Here is a 23,808-nt window from a genome sequence, read left to right as displayed (position 1 = left end):
TCTGTCACCACCAGGGACAAATAATATTGGAAGGCAACATTCAATAACTAGATCAGGGATGTGGAACCGTTGGCCCTCTAACTGTTGCAAAACTACAATTCCCATTGTGCCTGGACTGTCCAGGCATGATGGGAATTGTAGTTTTGCAACAACTAATCTAGATGAAGTAATGGCAGATGGGTATAGTCACATCCGTACATCCGTACAACGATCTGTACAGATCCGTTCTTCAAACAATTCTGTTCACCAAAATGGGTTTGTTTCTGCAGCATGTAAAACAATGTCTACTAAGGGGGACAGTCACAGGGATGTCTGAAACAAATCTTGTGCATGTGACTATAAGCTAAGCCAGTCAGGCATATCCCTCGTGACCAACCAGCTCCCATGGCACTAATAAAGGCTTAATACCTGTCATTTAAAAAAAAAAAAAAAAAAAAAAAAAAGTGACACGTAATAGACCTATCAGAAGTTGTGATCAGTCAGTGTCTCACTGCCAAGACCCCCACAAATCAGGAGAATGAGCAGAGAGCAGTATGCTGCCCTTCACTGCTCTCTTCTCCTAACCATTGGGGGTCTCAGCAGTAAGACCCCAACCAATCAAAACCTTTAACATGTCCATTTATTTTTATGGACAGTACCCATTAAACTACATAGAGACTATACCAAACACAGAAGGGGATTCTTTCCTGTAAAAGCAGTGTTGCTCTCTGCCAGAAGAAATTGTCATAATAAACTGGGCCTGGAGGCATTTATGGAGTGTAATAATGTAGCACGGCATTGTCCCTAGGGACCAATGATCCAGGGGATTATTTAGAATGCCAGATTTGGAGTAAGGATTTTCTATCAAAGAGAAGAAAATTTAATCTAAATTTATCTGGGTTTATTTTGCCTTTCTCTGGATCAACACTGCAGGAAAAAAAGGCTGCACTGGACGGACATATGATTGGGAAAAAAACACTACTATAGCACTATAAAGCACAAAAGAAAAGCCACACTAGATTTTGGGCTTCTTAAATAAGATAAACACTGGTTACCTAGTTACAAAATTTAACTAACAGGACACAGATACGCCAGGTTCAACCTTTATCATGTTGATTCAGGGGAAGGCAAACAGAAACCCATTTGTGCTATCTGACAACCTTGTGTCAGGATGACAATTCCCACAATGGCTGATAACACCCTGGATTAGCCCCTTTCAATAATTTGGCATAAACTCTGAGGCTATACAAACAGTACAGCTTTTGTTATACACTGGGTTGCAGTATGATCATGCAGAGGTGCCCCACGGTGAGTAAGGTTGGGGGTCACATGTCCAGACTACTGCGGTGGCTTCCTGCAGCAGGAATAGGTAGTGTAGAGGACATAATAAATTGACTCCAATGTGAAAAAATTTGCGGAAGGGAAAAATTTTAAGAACATTTAAAAAGGTATATAACAAATTCCTTTAAAATTTATATGTAAAAAATAATTTTAAAAAATAATATTATATATATTTATTTGTACAGCACTGCCATAAATGAACAGGTCTACAGGATAACAAGCTGATCGGTGGGGGTCTTAACAGTGGGAACCCCACCGATCACAGGAACAAATGCCCATTTATTGATCGAATGGAAGTGAGCTGCAATACCACAAACAAACTGAGGGAAGGAGTGGCGCTGTTCCGTGAAAAAAAAAAACAAAAAAAACAGCTATGTTCTTCTAATCCTGAATAAACCTGTAAAAGACCTTTTCACCAAGTAATACCGGCCTCCACCAAGACTACTTTCAGAAACCCACCTTAGGGCTCATACACATGGCTATATTGCAAATGTGTAATATGGCACTCAGAAACGGGTAGGGCCCTCCTGTATAAATGCATGTCAAATTATAGGTAGTCGTCCCATTACATTAATTCTTCTACTAAAGTATGGTTTTAAAATACAGAACTCTGAGATCCCTTCTACATGTTCTCTACGTCTTATACAAAATGAAGCAAAAGGAAGAAAGCCACCCCTCTAGCGCCATCTACTGGAGGTACTGGAGGTTTTTGAAGCCACAGCCAGGAACAGAGTATAAACAGGGAATAGGTCATTAAGGAAATACTGAGATTTCTCCTCTTCTCAGATCCATTCCTGGCTTTGGCTTCAAAAATCAGCTAAATCTCTCTGTGTAAACGTACCCACTCTGTAGATATTACCTAGTGCTTCAATTCTATACACTCACAGATGTCATGTTAACAATTAGCCAATGCAGAAAACACAAGTGAAGGGTTATAAACCAGCCAGGGATTGAAGTCTGGGACAATGTGACAGCTCGGATTTGAATGCACCAATCATCTAATCTTATCTATTCTGACAAAAGAAAGAAAGCATAAACGTGTCCTTTACCATTATCAATATAAACTACTTACAAGGGGTCACTGAGGAAGCCGCACCCGCCCAACACTGCACATTGTGATTCTGACACAAGGAGTTTGGCTAGTTGTGTCACCCGTTTGTATTCAGACAAATTGTAAAGCAGATTATAAAATGTGTTTCTAAACCGAGAATAAATTTACACATACCATTTAAATGATAGGTTGTAGATAGCTCGGCTATTCACTTTTTTTTTTTTCGAAACTAGATATTTCCAACAAAGTGGTGGAGATGGTGGATGCCCTCCAAATCAATTTACCAACCAATCCCACATAAGGTGGAAATCTGCAAAAGCCGTACAAAACAGACAGACACTCTTACAACTGAATGTGTCCCCTTTCTTTTTTGTACATGACAGCTATTTTACCAGAAGGTACCATAACTCAATACAATTAATATGTATATTTAAAGGGGGGCTCCAGGTTAAATCCTGTTCAATCCCCACCCATAATCTAAGCTTGTTTGTAATAGGTTTCTATCACATTAAATTAGCCCATTTGTCTGCAGCACATCCTGACATCCTGAAGCTACAGAAAATCCTCCCATCATGATCCACTTTGTCTACCCCCCTCCCTTTTGAGACAGAGGTCACATGATCTCTTTCTTTTCTGATCGCGGACAAGCTGTAACACCTCATCTGTAACCCCGCTCACCACTGTAATCCCACAGTAATCACCTGGTCAAGGGCAGGGAAACAAGAGCCTCTCCTAAGTAGTATAGGGGGAAAGAAGACACTGTTTCACCTCTTTCTCTAATCTATCTATGTATATGAATAGATAAAAAGATAAATCGATACTGTGTTTACTGTGCAAAGCAGAAGCAGACTGAACAAGTGGTGGGCAGATACCCCAAGAGTGGGGCAGGTACCCAGCAGTTGGTTCCAAGGTGCAATACTTGCTGGAAGATGTAGTTTTCTGATCGTGTGCCATGTTGTAAAACTGGGATCGTTTGCATGTGTGTAGGAGCAGCATGGCGAGTGCACCTATATGCTTTTTGTGCATTTTTTTAAAATTTTTGGAATGGGATTGCTTAAGTTCTCTTTTAACATGAACATTTGATTGAGCAATATAGCCCTGTCCAATAACACATTCCCTTTAAGCCTGGCTGACTGATACTAAAATACCCCGACTTCCCCCCATCAGTACCCTACAGCATAAAATTAAGATGAATCACAAGGTTAAATTGTGGTCATATAGCTTAGCCAGTCCTAAACTTTCAGTCTATTAAAAATGGCCAATCCTTCTTCGACAACTGAAAAAAAGATGATATGCAGACTACCCTAGGCTAGGTTCACACTTGTGTCAGGGCTCCGTCAATAAGCTCCGCCACAGCGTCCGTTTGGTGCTACTAAATGGGAATGAAAGGTCCGCTCAACAACAGACACCAACACATCCCGAAAGATCCCTTTGACTTCAATAAGGACCAACTCTAGAGTCTACTTATTTCGCAGAATTTCACCGGGCAAAAAATTTTTTAATTTTTTTTTGCACTTTTAAAGCTTGTAAAATAATTGAAACTTGCAACAGAGGTCTAACACAAGTGTAAACCTAGTCAAAATTATATAGCCAGTTATGAAAACTGAACCTTGCCACGTACATGTCAATTACTTATTACCCTTACTATTGGGTCCTTATTATCAGGACAAGCTCACAACTTGAGTGGCGGCAGATATGACAGGGCCACATACTCTAATCCTAGCGTGAACCCTAAATGTGCATTTTTACATTCAGACACGTGTGTATTAATAGTCTCAGGCATGTTCAGCATGTGACCTCAAACCTTATCAGAGGGCTATTCATTCAGGGCTGAAGCTTCCTAACAAGTAGTCTGTTCGCACTAACGTTGGCATGACAAGGACCATACACGACCATTCAATACACATTCAAAGAATGCAAATGCCTCCTATATTTTGCTGATGGCTCCTGCTGGGCAACCACGGGGACTCTGAGATTCTCTGCAGCTCTGCAAGGATATTAATATTGCATAGAAATGGGAATGCATCTAATACTAAAGGGAACTGACAATCAATTTCAAGCCTGAGAATTATATACAGAGAAACACGTTGGGATTTTTATCATTCCTCGCCAAAGCATAGCCAGTGAGGGGCTATATGTGATCTATGTGTAAATCTTACAACGTATCAGATACATTTTAACAGTTCACGCAGGGCTTACGTCTCTTCAGACGGCCTGGAAACACATTGTCAGTTAAATGGGAGAGTGCCTACATATGGAGTTGATTTCGCCTCTTCAGCACTTTCGTCATTACAGAACGCTTGTTTTGCTAGGAAATTAGGGAGGGGGGGGGGGGGGGGGGGAGCGCCAAAAACACAAAGAATTCAAGAATGATCATTAAGGGGAATTTGTGCACGCTGGAATTTAAGACATTAACTCTTCAACCACCAGGCCAAATACATAGTAAATGGAGGCGAAGCAGACCCCGAACAGTCAGGGTCCATAGGCGTCTCAGTTGTCTATGCTGGCTGTGATGAGCACCTCCTCCGATTATAATATCCTATTATACTTGTACTGCCAAGTTCTTTGCTCCACTGCCATGGGACAAGTTCAAGGATCGCATCCAGTCTAGACAAAAGGAGTCAGGACTTTCCAGCCCGGCCCAGCAGGTTTTGGGGATTACAGCTCTTAGAAACAATGTGAAATCCTGTCCGTACTTATTTTATAGCACCTCTAATCCAGGTAAGGATGTTAAAGTGACCTTGAAAAAGGCAAAAGGCGTAATACTCAACACTTCCAAATTGCTGGTGACAGATAACATAAGTAGTGACACATTACGTCACTATACCATAAAGCTTGTCAAATCATGCCAGAAGGCAGCAATATCGGGTCGCTGGCAAACTATCGGGATTTTAATCCAACCAAGCCGAAATCTACATAAAGTCTCCAATTTCATGTCAGCCTCTGTAGCTACCCTAGTTTTTAGAAGTATACATAGATAGATTGGCTTCTTAGAGGGAACTTATCCCTTTAAATATAGGGTCTGGTCTATATCTAGAGGGTCTGGACCATATTCTGTTACAACAATTAAGAATGTCAAAATGGAGAGAGCAAATAGCAAATGCAATTCTTTGGCATCCATCCTGAAATGAACTGTACAGGATTAGGGAAATAGGTCTGCTGCATTTTAGCAGCACACTTGTTGAGGAAATGTCTCGTGTTACAGCTCTGCCCCATAGATTTCAATGGGGATGAGCCATAACACCAAGCAAAGCCCATGGCTAAGGGTCTTATTACACGGCCGATGAAGGCCCGATAACTGTAAACGAGCGCCGATCTGCTAGATCTGCGCTAGTTTACTGGGCCTATTACTCAGCCCGATGGACATAGTTACCGATGTTCTTGCAGCCCTTGCTTAACTTTATACATTACCTGTCCAGGCTGCAGGGCTCCTCTTGCGGTATTCTCCTCGGGTCCCGCACGCTCCAGCTTCAGAGCGGCCTGTCTCATCTGAGACAGACCGTTCTGAAGCTGGAGCACGCAGGACCCGGGGAGAAGACCGCAAGAGGAGCCCTGCAGCCTGGATAGGTAATGTATATTGTCAGCCACTGGCCGTGCACCACTATTACACGTAGCGATGTGCGGTCGGTGGCCGACAATTATAGGTTCAAGCCTATATCAACAATCAGCCGATGATCGTTGTATTTATTACCCAGGGCGATAATCGGCCAAATCCAATTTAATATATTATATACATCAACTGCTCAGATTCTGAATGCTGCTCTCAGTAAGCCATGCACCTGGCGAAAACATGTTACTAGCATCTTGATTTCTATGTTCTTTTTTTCCCCACTGAGGCCTATGGCTACATTTACACATCTGTAGTGCAGCCCGGAGTACTTCACGAGTACTACTTTGGCACTTTATTAACATGGTGATCTGTGCCGCAAGTCCCGGTGTGCGTTACATGTCCTTTCTTTTTGGGGATCGTTGCCCCTTACGTACATACGGATGTGTAATCAGGGCCATTAAATAACATTGGTCCTATGTTCTGTCTGCAATTGCGGACAGAACTACGGATGTGTGAATAAGGCCTGAAAGTTCAATTTTGCCACCTGAGCGACCCCTAAAGCCTAAAGTATGTTCATCCACCTAAAAAAAACTATACCAAAGGTCCTGCAAAGGACTACAAAAGTCCTGAAAAGTTAGTTTTACAGCAAAATATTCTACAGTAAAGTCATACATGTGTCAGAGGCAGCAAGGAACCCCTTGACTCTTCTCAGAGGTTTGAATTTGAAGCCAGAAGGTGTCAGACTTTTAGTGAGGGAGGTACTGGGTAAGGCAATTTATAGTGGATTTACACAGGATGTTTCCCCGGTGACTCACTGGTCTGAGTCACACCATCCAGAATTTCAACACCTTGTGCCACGACTGGTCTACAAGTGGGAACAAAGGGAATTGACTAATTATTACTTTGGGCAACAGGAGGCATAATCATTAACTCCTTCATTTCCCAGGTTACAACTCTACAGAGCCCAAGTGTAAAGGGATTGAAGGTTATAAATTTTTTTTTTAAAAAAAGTAAAAATAAACTTGCCTTTTCCAGGATATCTTTTAATGATGGTTCTTACTTTCAGTAACGATAATTAACATTAGTGAAGTCGGTGACTAATTTCTTCCTAAAACTATTACGAGTTATTTTTATTTTATTTCGCCGCCTTAAACACATTCTATAGAATTCATAAAACATATGGGATTATTTAACATGCTCAGTAGTTACAATTAGCGGGTCACAAAAACAAACTATAAATGGATTGAAAATTACTTAGTAAATGCTAAAGATCAAAGAATGAATCCCATTCACAGATTTCAAACTGTATCATATAAGTGGCAGTAATGCTATACTGTATGTTATACAAGCTTCACTCGTTTATGGAGAACCTATCATATAACCTAATGGTAACACTGGCTGACGTCAACCAGTTTTGTCCTAACACTGACCATCATAGTCCTTCCACATACTCCTTCCAGTTCTCTCCCTACAGCTGCTGAAAAACATTGCTTGAAGCGGATGTCCCATTAGGTACATTCGCTTTAACACGACCCACGGATTCATAGACGCTGGTGTCGCGGTCCAGTTTTTGAATCGCGGCCCGGTTCCCATGTATAGCGCCGTTTTATCCATGAGTACCAGACCGGGGCTGGAGCAATGGAGGCGGGCCGGGGCACCCCCAGCGGGAGGAATCCCCCCTCCCCTCTATATCGCGGCTCTGTTAGAATCAATGGAGCTGCATCACAGAGGAGCGGGGGATTCCTCCCACTGGGGGGGGGGGGCAGAGACCAGCTGTTCATCTGAGAAAAGGTTTCATATTGGCAAATAATTTTAAGGAAGACAAGGCCAGTGGTCTTGCATTTTTGTCAAAGGCCTTTGATCTGCCTAAATATGTGCCGATACATTTAAAGGGGGTTATCTAAACAAAACTACCCCTGTCCATTTGTGTAAACTGAAGATGAAGTATAAAAATGATACAAGCATGTGCACTAAAGTATTATTGTGCAAGGAAAATGACGGATCTATACTTTTAGTATTTTTCGCCACAGGAAACATCAGCCATAAAATCTACCTTGTTTCAACATCTAAGGATCAGCAGACTCACATTATCCCTCATTTATCATTATAGATGCTGATCTCTCTAGCCGATATGCTTATGTAACATCCATTTATCTAGAATTCTCTCTGAATAACAAATGGGTGGACTCTTCAATTTATTCAGCAGATGTTCTGCAGTATAATTTCTGGTCTCAAGAATGCTCCCAAAAGTGATAGAACACATTGGATACATATCTGAATAATACCACGTATCGATCATTGCAGTAATACACACAAATATTGGACACCCCTTTTTTTCCTTCTTCAGGTAACTTACCTAATGCAAAGCAGCAAGAAAGTACCCCTGCAGGAGAGACATCGCTGTGGCCAGTAATTGGCTAAGTGGGCACTTCCTTATGTGAAGACCAACACCAGAAAGTCCTGAGCAGCAGGAAAAGACACTACCTTAAAGGGGTTATCCAGCGGAACAAAAACATGGCCACTTTTCCCCCCTACTGTTTTCTCCAGGTCAGGTGTGGTTTGCAATTAAGCTCAATTTACTTCAATGGAACTGAGTTTCAAAACCCCACCCAAGCTGGAGACAAGAGAGGGGGAAAAGTGGCCATGTTTTTGTAGCGCTGGATAACCCCTTTAAAGGAGAAGTCCCATACAAGGGACATAATACAGACAGGCAGGGGAGTGGAGAAAAATAATAAACCTTGTTAACTCACCTGTCCTCGTGTCTCCAACACCGATCCGGGGTCCCATTTCCAGCAGCTGGTGACCTGCAGCTCTCCTAACAACAACGTCACATATCAGTGACTGGGGGCAATCACTCAGCCGGGCCGTGACGTTGCAGCTAGCAGAGTCGGGTATGTGATGTACCCGGTTTCCAGCTGCATATGACATCCAGCGGCAGCAAACGGGACCCTGGAGTGGTGCAATGGAGGCACGGGGATGGGTGAGTTTACTTGTTTGTTATTTTCTCAATACCCCCTGCAGTACCCGTATAATGACTTTACTGTAAGAGTCTAAGTATTCTTGTGGCACAGGCTACTAAAATAAAAGTATCAAATTAAACAAACATTCTCCAGACCTCAAAGATCAGGGATGGGGAACCCTCGGCCTTCCAGCGGTTGCAAAACTACAATTCCCATCATGGCAAAACAGCCAAAAACTCTGACTCTCAGATTATGACATATGATGTTGGACAGGCGATCTGAATTTTCTTCTGCCTGACCCTATTGTTCTGGGAGGTATAAGCCAGTACCACAGCAGTCAGGCTGCAGCTTACTACTCCCTATAGGGACAGATGGGAGATGTGACATTCAAGAGAGATAATACATGATGTACATTTGGCCAACAGTTATTAAAAGCGTATAGCCAAGTTAAAATAATCACGTGGAAAAACATTGTTTTAGTTGAACCTGTCAGTTTTCATCAACTGTAACAAAATGTATATCAATGTGTATTGTGAGTGGATCAGTGGTGAGGTCCTGAATTAGGGAAAGGCAATAACCATGTGTTCAATGTCCTGGAGTCACACAAGCAGGGCATAAAACATGGCATCTCCAACGCAAATAAAACATTCGTAAGTTATAAATCATGCTGTATGTAAACCATTTGCACATCCATTCTGAAGATCAGAAAACTCTTATGTAGCCAAAAGACTTGGGATCTCTGCAAGACTTTGGCAATATTTAACTAGCAAGGTATAGGACGTGTTCTGCACCGATGGAAGCGATGCATCTAGAAAAGCTATACAAAAGGCATCATATAAAACTTTTACAGTACACATGTGCCCAACTGTAAGCCAGTTCCAAAGCAACTCTGTTCCACAACAGTCAGAAATAACAGATCATTGCCTTGGCTGATCAGCTATCATGCGGCTGGTTCGTCTATCAATGTAAAGTGTATAGGGGCATCCTGAATCTTTGCTGCCTTGGTGGAAATAGAGGTTGGGCATGATAGAATTTCACTGCCTGGCCTCTTTGTTCTCAGAGATATAAGTAACTTGGCACTTTACGTTTAGGCAACTAAACAATTGATATCACCTACTGAAAACTTATGAGATAAATAAGAACTACACTTTCCAAGGAAAAAAATAGCCAATATAAGGCCTCATTCACACGTTCAGTGATTTTCAAGGCCCGTGGATAAAATTCCCTATCTACCTCCATGAAAATTGATGATTGTAACTGTTCTGCATCCGTGTCAATGTTTTTCACGGATCTGTTGTACAATTCAAGTTATAATAAAGTTATGACATTGTTGACATCACGTCTGTGGGTTTTCATGGATGCACGGATGCCCCATCTGTGCCATGATCACCCTTCCAGTTATGACATGTCTTATTTTTTTTACAGAGCAGATTGCAGATCCATCAAGGAACGGAACGCATTAATAGCCCAATAGAAAGCAAACTTCATGGGACATGTGAATAAAGCCTAATTGTCTAATCTGGGTCTAGAGGAATAATCTCTACCGCTAATAGAAAAAAAACTAGACAAACCCAAATATATGCAAGAATGACATTTCATTGTTGAAACAATTTCTGTTCATGGTGATACGACATTATCAGCTAAATGTACTTTCAGGTGATGGACTTGTCCTTCCTCCCACAGACAGTTCACATCTTATGTATAGCCAGCATTGTCCCCTACTTGGAGAAAATCCATAACTTAGGGGGAAAAAAGTATACAAATACAAATTGAATCACCTGCAGCATGTAAAAGTTTGTGTATCTGTACTTATAAGTGTGAATGTGCACATAGTGGCCACACACATAGAAAATCATGTTTTGTGTCTATGGTCTCTTGTTCCCGCACTTATATAAAAGTTACTATGACTCATTGCTACTGTTGCATAACCTAACGCTCAACCAAAGCTGCCAGCAAAGAAAGAAAAACTCATCAAATTTTAACAGAACAGAACCTGCCTACGGGCACAAAGTTACCCTTTGCTGAAACTGGCACATTTGTGCACAGTGCATCAGTCAATCGATTCCATGAGTCACAGTTCAAAAAAAAAAAAAAAAAGCAGAAAGTTAAGCATTGACATACTAAAATAATTGCCAATATCTACAGACGGCCAAGGATGAAAAGAAAAATGTCTTACCATAGAAACCTTGTTGATCACATCTCTGGCTGTGGCAAGACCTTGTGCAAAGGTGCGGGCTGCCACAAAGGCACGGGTAACTTGGAGCTTAAGTTTACGTGGTAGATCTCCAAATGGTTTCAACTGGTCAATGTACTTGCTGACACACTCCAGATAATCATCGGTGAAATGATACTGTGGGTTTAACAGTGGGAACATGCGCTCCAGCAGCCGAGCCCAAAAATCGTTGAGCATTTCTTCCAGATTTACGTTTCCGCCGACGTAGTATTTTCTCAGCTCCACAAAAAAGTCCTTAAAAAGTTCTGAATTCTGCATGTACAATCGACCATAAGTCCTCACAAACATGTCATTCAGAGATGTTTCTGCATTCTTCAAGAGTTCTTTAAAAAATTCTAGGATGAAAGAAATACAAAATTAAAAAAGGAAAAAATATAGATATTTATAAATATTTGGACATTAAGTCAAAACAAAGTAATTAAGAGAAGGTAAACCATGGTCCTTTAAGCAAGTAAGAGGTACACCCTTCCAGTGTATAGAATAGGCACTATATGGCTATGTTCACATCTGTGCTGTGGGCTTCAATGAGGGCATAAATATCAAAATTCCAGACCAAAAAAAATAAAAAAAATTTTGTCAAGCAGTATTTTTTGGTTCAGTAAAATGATAGATGCTATGCTGGAAACCGAACGTCAATGAACAACATTTTTTTCAATAAGAAAGCAGAAGAAAAAGCAACACAGCCTCTAACACTTGTGTGAACATACTCCAAGATCTGAGAAATTAAAGGTTCTGTTCACATTATCATCATGGCTTCCATTTAAAGGAAGCCAGTGCAGACATGGCTATGCTGGATCTGTTTGCAATCCTGACAGCCCCCCTTATGATGAACCCCATAAGAATCCTGTTTAGAATACAGTATTTTTGTTGGCATGAATACACTGCGCTGTAATAAATAGCTATAAATCCAGAGAAATACAGAATTGCAGAAATAAAGATGTGAACAGAAACCCAAGTAAAAATTATTCACAACACTTAAATTGTTGTTTTTTACCCATCTATATGAAATTATAACATAAAATAAAAGTTCCTTCAATAAAATTCGAGCCCCATAATAGGCAGCATTTCCTGTATGACTAAGGAATTGGGGGTTTCTTGTAGAATGCCTGGAATTCGTGTGGCAACACATAATATTCTGGGAATTATTCTATACCAAACAGACGGCCACATCCTTCCTGGCTCACCGTTAAATTCGAAGCTCTGTGGTTTGACCAAAATATATTTCTATCTTACATGCGTAGATTTTTGCGATACCACCTTTGCCCTGTCAAATGTAGAATGGTGGAGGGGGCATATTGGGAAGACAAAAAGTGCTAAAGGGCTTTTATTTTTTATGGCAAGAGACCGTTGTGGTTTAGAAAATTGAATTCCTGAATGTATGAGAAATCCAAAATAAATATGAAGAATGAGTGATATATTAAAGCCTAAATGTCATTTAAATGCACTTTTCAGGAATCAATAAGTATGAATAGTACAAGCAATTTTAAGAAACTCTGTAATAGGTTTAGTATTAAGCAAAAGAGTTTTCTTGTGTAGTCAGAACTGGTTTCCTATCTGCCCCCTCACTTCATAAGCAGGATTTCTGTGTCCATTATGCTCTATAGAGGGGGAGGGGCAGAAGGGGATCAGTGAGCATGAGAGGAGAAAAGGCAGCCATGCACAAATCATCATCCTGCAAACTGGTCTCACCAAGATCCTAGATAAGCACTGACCATTATGACCTCTGAATGCAGCGTTTTATGTGCCCAGTCTCCAAACGGCTGGGCTACTTGCCTGCTCTTCCTGCTGACTCATGCCCCTCGGCCCCTCAACCCTGCATAGATTAAAATGGGACTCCGCAAACTCATCTTCACTTTGTTTCTCTGTAATGAAGACAGCTGTGCCTGACTAATGCACAGATAAGTAATGTGTGTGTGTGTGTGTGTGTGTGTGTGGGGGGGGCGGGGACTGGAAAACAGTTTTCTGAGTACAGAGAGGCTTTTTGCCTAATAAAACCTATTAGAGTCTCTTAAAATCACTTGTACTATTAATTTGAGCAAAACCCCCTTCCCAAATAGGACTTTTGAACTTTTAGTAAATACATATAAAAATATACATTACTAATCTAAGAATAGTAGGTTTTGGTAATGTAGTCACTGCTTCTATAAATAAACCCTGGAAATATGAATTAAGAATAAAAGTCAGAGTGATATATAAAAAAAAAAAAAAAAAAAAAAGACAGATGACCAGCTAAAAGTTTTGTTGCTTTGCCTGAAAAAAAAAGAAAAGAAAAATGTTGATTTGCTCCGTCTGGACTTTTCAGTTCCATAAATTAACACCTAGGCAGCAAGTCAGTCGAACAAAGTCCTACACACAAACACACACACACAGAGGATTACTTTCCTGTTTAGCCGTGCTGTAAAAACATGTTTTATAGCAGCACGACAAATACACTACACTCATTAAATCACTACATCAACACAAGTCCAATGTATGACTGTCACACCGGGAACTTAAGAATGACAAATCATACCGAGCTGCACTCTCGGGACATAAGCAAAACTTTTGTTGGCTCATAACGCTACAATACTTTATTGTTTGAAAATAAAGAAAGAAAAGAAAAAGAGGGGGAAAAAAGTGTATATGGTTACATTTCAGATTTTTTTTTATTAAATTATAGTTAATATCATAAAAGCATGTTAGATATGTTTTTAGTAGAGATAAGGCATCACTACAGGTATTTGGCATACTTTACTTGGCCAAGCAAAAATATTTCATTAGGGAGAAGGAAAAGTTTACAGGAAAGTCGGAAGACACTGCATAAATATTATATTTGGTTAAATTGTGCAAAATATTTCAAGTTTTCAATTGGAATCAGTTAAATACTAGAGTGTCAACATTGCTGTAAGGTGGCTCCTGATGTTCTTCTGAAACTCTCTTAATACGTCCACCAAATGTGATCAAGGCTGGTAAGGTGGCGGTAATTCTAGTCCTGAATCCTATTTACTGATCCTCACAATAGCAGGAGTCACTTCTCCACCCTTGTACAAGAGGATCTAGGCGGTAGAACTGAGCATGTATGACCATCATCGTTGGACACATTTGGTGGACGTTCTATAAAAGAATCAAACGAACACCAGGGGGCCCCATAACAAGCATGCATCTGCAATATCCATAACCAGACATGCTTCCAACTGAAGGTTTGTTGTGCTCTGTATAATGCAGAACTTTACATTAGTTTTGATGCCCAAAGCATTTATGTCAACACCCTGACTACAGACTTGCTTTTTTCTGTTTCCAACTGATCAATATTAAAAATTAGGTAAAGCACCTTCAGAAACAACAGAATTACCAAACTGACATGTCAATTCTTTGAAGCGAAGAGGCACGGAGAGAGGAGGTGTGCGAGCCCTTCCATAGATTTGCCTGTATGACACGGAGGCTGGTGGGATTCCGCCAGTTTTACTCCATGTGAACTGGCCCTAACACCGTCCTTAAGTGGAGGTGTCCATGTGGCGTGCACATTGTCAACCACAATCTAAAACACTTTGGATGCCTTATTGCTTTGTTACCGTGACGTTTGAAGGGAAAAGCCCACAAGAAAGCATATGGCATAAACAATGGATAGACATTGGAAAAGAAAAAGACCCCTTACTAACAGTTTTACCAGCACCATGGAAGTAGTAAAGCTATAAAATCAGACATGGTGGTCTTTAGGAATCACATCCAGGAATAAGAGGAACGTGACTGTTACACTGGACCTTCACATAAGAATGGTGGCTGCAAGGCATCTGCCTCTGGTCTTTAGGATTAGATCCATGTAATTCTCCAAGTATAAGTTATGCATGGTCCGTCTAAAGTTCTTGGCTTCCTATAATATGTTGCACCTTGGGCAAGCATACTACATTGGTACCTCAGCCGAACTTAGAATTTAATAGGAGTTATTTCTCAGAGGCTATGCAGCTAAATAAATGCTTGGCCCGGTAATATTAAATTTTAATTTTTTACTAACTTCAACTTTGGTAAAGTTAATGAAATTAAAGAGGAGAGTAAGAATCTTGGCCCGGTACAAGGTGCATACACGTACCCACTCCTAAAATGGCTAGCTGCAAGGCATGGCCTGTTATTTTACCCAGAGAAGATGCATTAGTACAAGTGTAACCTATCCGTTGTGTTTCTTTGGAGAGTGTGTGCATGTGCTGCCCCAGCTTTCCCAAGAGATGAGGTGTATGAGAACTCCACTCCACCCCACAGCTGGCACTACACAATAAAACATCACCTAGCAGCTTGAACTGGGCAGATTAAAGGGAAACTGGGAGGAAAGTAAGACGACACCAGTGTTGAGGAGAGGGGGGGGGGGGGCTTCGGATTGCAGTTATACAACCTGTAGCACATAAAAATGCAGATAATAGAGGGAACCATATTTGTTGTGTGCGCACAATATGGAGCACATTTTTCTTTAGGGGGAGTAAGTTCCCTATGACAAACCATACACACTCAAGATAAGCTGATCATAAACCGGTTATGACCCTAAAGGAAGGAGAGCATAGGGTATAATCAAAAGATAAAGGTGTAAACATATATAGATTAACAGAAGCTCTAAGGACCGTATACAGTCGTCAAAATACTGAGACAGAATGGAGAAGTAACCCAATTTACTCTTGAGTGGCATCCTAATATACTCTAAGGGTGTCTTCACACGTAACGTATCGCTGCGTATTTATGGCTGCGAGTTTCTCGCACATAAATCCACAGTGATCATGATTGCTATAAAGTCAATGTATGAGTATTCTCGCTGCGTGTTTGGTGCGATTTTTACATGCTAGTTTTCATTTTCACAGTAGAATTTAACACCACAAAAAACGCAGCTACTTTCGTGCGAGTTTCAAGCGATAAATATGCAGCGATACGGTATGTGTGAAGGCACCCTTAATATGTACATAGAACCCCCTCCACGTGCACATGGACAATACCGCTATAACTAACTCCCACCAGCTGCCAAGGTCACATCCACTCTCTGCTGGAACGAGCAAGAACCATACAGATGTCAATTATATTCTCCTGACACGTTCACTTTTGGAGGGTTATGATTGGGACAATCCCATGTTAAAAGGAATTCATTCTTTGGTTGGAAGCTGAATTTGATTTGGTTAAATCGCAATTAAGAGCACTTAAGGTTTGGTTGCAGCAGGGGGAAAGGTCAGCAGGCCTCACATGAAAGCTCAACTGCTACGCCAGACGTCTAGGAAAAAAAACGTCCTTCATATAAAGAATGCCTGAGGCTACAAAACCTCAGATCTTTGGCAGGCCGGGACACTAAAAGTAGAGAAAGGAGCAGAAAACCAACAAACACACACACACGTATAATATATATATATTTATATCTCATGTGCAAATATGGACTAAACTAGCAGAACCAATGAACACGAAGCTCCTCAATGATTCAGTAATGTAATATATCCGGCAGAGGACGGGCCATTAAATCATCTGCTGTATTTCGCTCCAGGTAGGTGAACGAAACATGCTCAATTACAATTAATGTTTTATTACATTTCCTGGACTGGCTGGTGCAGAGATATCATTCCCAACATAAAGGAGAACAGAATTCCATATAAAGTGAATTCCAGGATCTGAACCACAACATGATGTACAACAGAAAAGCTCAAGGTTGTTTTTGTTAAAGGGGTATCCTTTCCATTTTGTTTTTACATTTCTTTAATAAAGTTAAATAAACTTTGTAATATAGCTTTATTAACGAAAATATATTTATTTATTTTTTTTACATTGACTGGCAGCAGTAAGGTGTGACACGGCTGTGTCACGAACGGCAGGGCTGCTGAAGCCTTGGTCAAGGAACATTTACATATTGCCAGTGCTGCTGCATGCAATGTTAGCGACACTGAGCTCCTGATGTCTATTCTAATGCATGTTAGCATTAGAAAATACAATTTACTGTCAGGGGCGCTGTAGGCACTGAAGCCTGTAGAGAAGTGAGCAGGGAAAACTGTCAATCACTGCTCACTCTGCTACAGGGTGCCAGATGGCTGCAGTGGTAGTGACACAGGCCGCTTCACCAAGTGTCATGTCTACTCTGTGCTAACTTTATTTAGGACAGACATTAAGGGGCCATGAATGGTATAAATGAATTTCCCATGTTTGCAGACGAGCTGCAACCCACAGCACCCATATTCTCTTAACTGAGAAAAGTGGGGGGTTGTTGAATTAGATTTGTCTGCACCTGCTCCTTACCATAAGGAATTATAACCTAAAAGTACAGGGCTTGACTCAATTGAACGGTATTCGTTAGGGAATTGGTGCAAATACAATTTCCTAATTCTAGAAGTGAAGCAATAATACTGGCGAAACACTGAACATAACTACTGTATTTTCCTGCATATAAGACTACTTTTTAACCCAGGAGAATCCTCTCAAAAGTCAGGGGTCGTCGCCTTATAGGGTGGGTAATGAACCGGACCAGAGAATCTGCGATAGGGGGGGGGGAGCTAAAAAACGACCGCATCTCCGCCGTATGCGGTGACTGTATGAAGGACAGCGCAAGCTGTAGGCGTCCAGAGTATGGAAAAAAGAGATATGGTAGAGTGGCGCTGTGCCCAGAAAAACACTCCTCTTTCACCGGTGTGGCCGCCCTTGTATCCTCCCGGTATTACTGTACCTCTTTTTCTGCCTCTCAGATCTCACTGCTGTCTGATGTTTTTTATTAATCTTTATTTGGTGTGCGTTGGAAGAGGGATAGTCTTATACAGTGAGTATAACCCAAACTCTATATTTTATCTGGAAAAGTTGGAGGTCGTCTTATACACCCAGTCACCTTATATGCTGGAAAATCTGGTAGCTGGCCAAAAATAAATTAATAAATACAGACTAGAGAGGAGCAAACCTCGAGCATGCTAGAGTCCATCCGAACCCGAACTTTCAGCATTTGATTAGCGGTGGCTGCTGAACTTGGATAAAGCCCTGAGGCTATGTGGATATGTGGAAAACATGAATATAGTCATTGGCTGTATCCATGTTTTCCAGACAACCTGGAAAAGCTTTATCCAAGTTCAGCAGCCACTGTTAATCAAATACCGAACGTTCGGGTTCGGATCGACTCGAACCCGGTTTGCTCATCTTTTGTATGTATAAGGTATAGGAGGAAAGATGTACCCAGAGGAGCATGAATGGCCCATAAGTCTCCAGATGTCTTTATGATGCCCTCAAGTCATTTTTCACTATAAGCTAACAATCGATGGTTGACCACAAGATTGGGGAAGCGTTGACAGCTCATGTGTTCAGAATGGAGAGGGAAGGGTGGTAAGCCACGGCCAGGCTCCCCTGTTGTCATTTCCCGTCCCAAAGAACAATACAATCAAGTTGTTAAAATCCAACACATCTGATTTTTCATCAGAGAAGAGTCGGGAGGACAATATATCACATAGGAGCAGGAGTTTTTATGAAGACTTTCCTTATAAAAGTTGGACTGCCATGAAGCATTTCACTAATAATAAAATATTCACTTACCATCAAATTTGCTGTATCTGGAAGAGAATACATTCTGCAACGTACTGCATGGTTCAGTTACAGCGGCCCTGAAATCGTGTTTGCTTTGCTGGCTGTATTTCTCTTCCATCGCTTGAGAACAACACGTGTGTCCCTGTGAACAGACCTTCAGATGGTCACCTACAAATGAAAATAACAAAAATTATGAGAATCCTCTTCTGGATATTACACTAAGCTTATTTTCCAGATCACAATTACTTTCAACCAACAGAAGCTTTTATTGGTATTGTTGGGTCAAAAGATGTACGGCCAGGTTCAAGACTAGATAATTCACTCTCCGCAGACTTGGATGTTTTTGCTTTAGTAACACCAAGATCACTTACATAAAACAATCATAAGTATATTAACACCATGTTCTCTAACAAGACTGCTATATGTCAGAGAGGAGGAAAAAGACTCTTTTATTAGAGCCTAAGAGATAGCTGTGAAGAGTCTTAGTCTGATCTAGATTCCGCGGGTCAGGGCAAAGGTTCACGCAATAAAAAAAAAAAAAAAAAAAAAAAAAAAAAAAGACAGCAAGCACATTTTTAAAGTCACGTCTCTTGGTTAGGGGGCAAATTCAGAAATCCTCACTCAGCTGTTCAGGACTCTCAAAGGATCATTTGTGTGGGTAATTGGCAGATTCACTGTACAGACACTGACACGGTCAGATGAGAATGGGCTTTTGAACTACCACTGAAAAACTGCATTTTAATCTTTAAGGGACTTGTTCAATTCGGGACGACCTGTTATTAAACTATAAGCCCTGGTAACTGAAAAGCCAACATGACTAGACAAAAGTTTACTCTCCCTCTTCCAACATACAAATCGCTGTGATCTATTCCTCCCACCCAACTTTACACACTGAGCGACCAAAGGTTGTTATTCAGGGGTGAGGGGAAAAGAAGTAAACCTCTGGCATGTTCTGTCGATGGTATACATTAACATAAGGCCCTATTACACAAATCGATTATTGGACGTATTTGGCCAATAATCCTCTAGTGTAATAGGAGACAATGATCAACCGATGTTGGCTGATTTATTTTTCAACATGTTGAAAGACAACAATTACGATAGCAGCGTTATCCAGCCAGTGCTCGGTGTAATAGGAGCGGCGTCAGAAGACCGCCGCTATCCTCTATGGTCTGCCTGGACGATCTAGCGATTACCCGAGCAACCCCCAGGATCTCCCCGCGGCCCCCGGCTCTTACCAGCTTGCTGTCGCCATGTGTAATACGGCCAGCAGCGAGCGAGGAGCAAGCGCTGACCTGACAGGTCGGCGCTCGTTTGCTCCTCTGAATCCCCCCCCCTTGTAATAGGGGCTATAGTTCCCTGCCAATGTTTACAACAAACATAGAATCCTTATACACAGGCCTACATGGGACAGTGCTAGGATACAAGCAAGAATCGATCAGCAAGATCGGCTCTTGTTTGCAGTGTCTTCAGAAGCCAGAAGTAACCACACTACTGGGACGCACTAACTACCGCAGCATTGTTTGTGCAGCCAAATTTATTGCTGTCGTCCGCACACGTTCCGTTTACAAGAAGATATGCAGCCATTGGCGATATATTTTAGCGCAGCACAAAATATGCAATCTGCCATGGATCGGGCATTTTCCCGCTCCTCAACTAGTTGCTTACACTTTCACAGGGGCCGATTATTGTCCGAAGGAGTTTCTAGCAACGCTCCTTGACGATAGAAGGTGCTATAATCTATTATAATGTAGCCTTAGACTTCAATCACACCACAGAATGATGTATCATGTGCAACTCTATACTTACAAGGATACAATCAGCCATGTTAAAAAAAAAAAAATATATATATATATATATATATATATATATATATATATATATATATATATATATATATAAATAAAATCTCAAAGAGGCTCCCGTAAACCCTTGAACTACTTGCCGGGAGACATTTAAGTTTGCCTCTTACGCATTGCACCTGAATTATGGAAGGTACCATGAGTTTCCTTGACCTAACAGTGTCAGTTGTTCGGAATGTGAATTGTTGCTAACAGATTTTCTTAAACTATTAAAAACCTGTACTATAAAAAGGTTTTTCTTTTTCCACAGTGTTGGATCAAAAGCTATTCAGTGGCACAATTGCCAAAAATATGGTGTGAATTAAGCCCAATTCAGACAGCAGCAGAAGGAACATCTGGATAACCTTGTAGCAGATTTTATGAAATTATATAACACAAGACTTAGGATAATACACAGAATTAGCAACTCAGACATTAATATACACAATGTACGGAGACATCCTCATTAAAAATCTGCAGCGGTGAGGTCACATGAGGTTGCTAAATAAAAGGATATTTTTGCTTTGATAATCTGGAATGACTCGAAGTTAATTACGATGAAAATGCCGACATCCTTCCTCGCATATGGATGGAAACAAGGAAACAATGATACGTTACACAATTATTAGACTGAATGACTATAAACCTTGGGCATACTTCTTGCTTACTGTCGGGAATCTGCAGCTGCCTGGGCCAAAAAGTAATAATGGGCAATGCCTTGGCTGACTGCAAATTTTTTTTGTTTAAAACACAGTGTATATATACATGACCGTACCCTCTTATCATCTGTCAGTGAAGAAAGGGGTCAGGCCTGATGGAAAAATCGCCATTCAACCCCTTTTGTTCTGGGAGAAAGATATTATACCATCCCCAAAGAGAACACAGAATCGCTCGACTGCGCCAAACGTTTGTGTATGGAGAGGACAGGTGTGGAAGAGTTACCCGATGGCAGAACAATCATTTGGCCATCGGTTATTGAAGGTGTGTGGCCTTTCATCTAGTGGATGTCAGATAAACAGGGTTGGTGGAGGCAAGCGGGCCATGGAGTGGTGATAAAGAGGACATGAGCTGGATTTACCTGGAATCTTTCTGTGATGGAGACAAACCTCTGGATACAATCACCATTTGAATACTAACAAAAAGCATATATCTTGAAAATGGAGAGGTCTTATGAGGATAAAAAGGTATGCCTTGAATCCTGGGTTTATTTACACCCATGTTTTGCTGCTGACAGGTCCAAAAGGAAAAGATCTGCTACAAACATCCTGATGCCAGATACCACAGCACACTGTCAGATGGGTTGAGTCGCCCATGCCTCAGTGGATCGCTGATCTTTTGGCAGCACAAGAAGGGCATACATAATATTAGGCAAGTGGTTTTCTAGCTGAACTATGATATAATTTTTAGCCACCCATATTAACACACAAGTTATTGTTTTTCTCTTGAACATGAACAATATGAGTATTGAGTACTACATGCGTTTGGTAAAAACTGTCATAATAAAAATAAAGTTTTTCTACTGTCAAAATGTATTTAAATAATTATGACCACTGATAAGGCCTAACTTTATAAAGCTTTCAGAATTATTCAAGAAGAATACCCATCTACTAAAGGACATGTAGGGGCTGCGTATGAACCCATAGCGGTACCTTAATTGTAAAAAAAAAAAATAATCTACACAATAGAATTTGAAGTAACGCACTATTGTTGTACTTTATTACATTAAAACAAAAGTCTTAGAGGAGCCCATGCAAGTCAGCCTTGTTTCCTGTGCACATCATTGGGTAACTATCAAAGAAAATTTATACTTAAGAAAAAAAAAAAGCATAGCATCATCGACAAGTGCAATTTGTCCTTGTGAATAGGGTATAGTTATTCAGCTTTGTTCTCAAGACACCAGACTCGGGATAGTGAATGACTATAAACCTGATCTCACAGCTGTACAACTGTGTACAACAACCACAAGTGTATGGTGTTAAGCTTCTTCCCTCAGCTCCAGCAAAGCATTTTCTATTAAGGCAATAGATTCTTATGTCCAATCGACTCCCAAGGCAATTACAATATTAATTGTGTGATACAAAATGACACTGTTCAAAGAAATTCGACTCTTTGGGAAAACGTTTTCTCATGGGCCAGTAACTTGAGCAGCAATGTGTTCTGAAGGATTTAGAAATTCTCATTTTCCAAGGTAAAGCCAAAGAAGAATACATTAAAAACCGCCAGACAGATTATTTTCAGAGGGCTGCAATAATAAAAGCACTCAAAAAACGGGATGTATATTTTGGCTGAATTAGTATTTAATAAAGTGATATGTCAGCTGGACGTTCCCAGTAACACCCTGTGCCTAACGCTGTATCATCCATATTTCGTTAATAAGGAGCCAATACAAACACTTTAGAAAAAGCACTGGTCCAAGGCTGCATTAAGGCAGACCATTAGAAGTGATTTGCACGATTACCACAAGCACGGCTCCTATCCAGCACACAAGAAAAGCTTTCAGTAAGATGGTTCCTAACTGGAAAGAAACGTGAGAAAATATTTGGCTTTGCAAGACAGATTATTCATTGATTTCCATAAAACATACAACCTGCCCATTGTTTTTCACTGTAAATATACAAAAATTTAATGCGCAATTTTACTTACAATCAGTTAGCCTACAGTTCTCTTGTTCTCCTGATACAGTCTGCTTTGGTGCGGGATTCTCTCTCTAAGAATAAAGGAGTTGGACAGTGAAGTTCCTGTTCAACCCCTACCTCCAACTATATCATCTGTTGGGAGGGCCCCATACTCTTTATACTGATGGCCAAACCTACTGCCAGCAACAGGTTTGACCAACTTTAGTATAAAGTGTAAGAACTTTTACGCTACCCAAGTGCCTATCAACTATGTACAAGTCGATCGTCACCTGGAAAAAGTTTTTTTTTGGAACTGCTTATGGCCCTATTCCACGGAACGATTATCGTTCGTTTTCGGACGATATCGACCGCTACGGACGATAATCGTTCCGTGGAATAGAGTGCAACGATCAGCCGACATCGTTCATGTCGGCTGATCGTTGCAGTCGCTTGTTTTTCAACATGTTGAAAAACAAGCGACTGATATAGCAGCGATCTGCTGCCGTCGCTCCGTTGAATAGGAGCATCGGCAGCAGACGCTGCTATATCCTATGGGCTGCCCGGACGATCAGCGATCCTCCGAGCAGCCCCCCCGCAGCTCCCCGCCGCCCCTCCCGCACTCACCCGCTCGCTGCAGCCGCGTTGAATAGCGGCGGCAGCGAGCGGCGAACGAGGAGCAAACGAGCGCTAATAGCGCTCGTTTGCTCCTCTAAAACGACCTGTGGAATAGGGCCATTAATTATAGCC

General features: G+C 41.1%; 1 protein-coding gene across 2 annotated transcripts in view; it reads right to left on the bottom strand.

The window, feature by feature from the left end:
• The window catches only part of GPC4 (glypican 4), a 79,306-nt gene that overhangs the window by 18,219 nt on the left and 37,279 nt on the right, over positions 1 to 23,808 (bottom strand). For both annotated transcript variants that reach the window (XM_069943187.1, XM_069943188.1), the window contains exons 2-3: positions 18,615 to 18,773; positions 11,058 to 11,449 (exon numbers count right to left, since the gene is read on the bottom strand). In XM_069943187.1, coding sequence (XP_069799288.1) covers positions 11,058 to 11,449; positions 18,615 to 18,773 — 551 coding nt within the window. The remainder of the gene's footprint in view (positions 1 to 11,057; positions 11,450 to 18,614; positions 18,774 to 23,808) is intronic.

The sequence above is a fragment of the Dendropsophus ebraccatus genome, chromosome 10 (genome assembly GCF_027789765.1).
Source record: "Dendropsophus ebraccatus isolate aDenEbr1 chromosome 10, aDenEbr1.pat, whole genome shotgun sequence".
In the NCBI taxonomy this organism is placed as follows: Eukaryota; Metazoa; Chordata; class Amphibia; order Anura; family Hylidae; genus Dendropsophus; species Dendropsophus ebraccatus.
The sequence above is the reverse complement of the archived record's forward strand: the minus strand, read 5'-3'. Positions and strand labels throughout refer to the sequence as shown.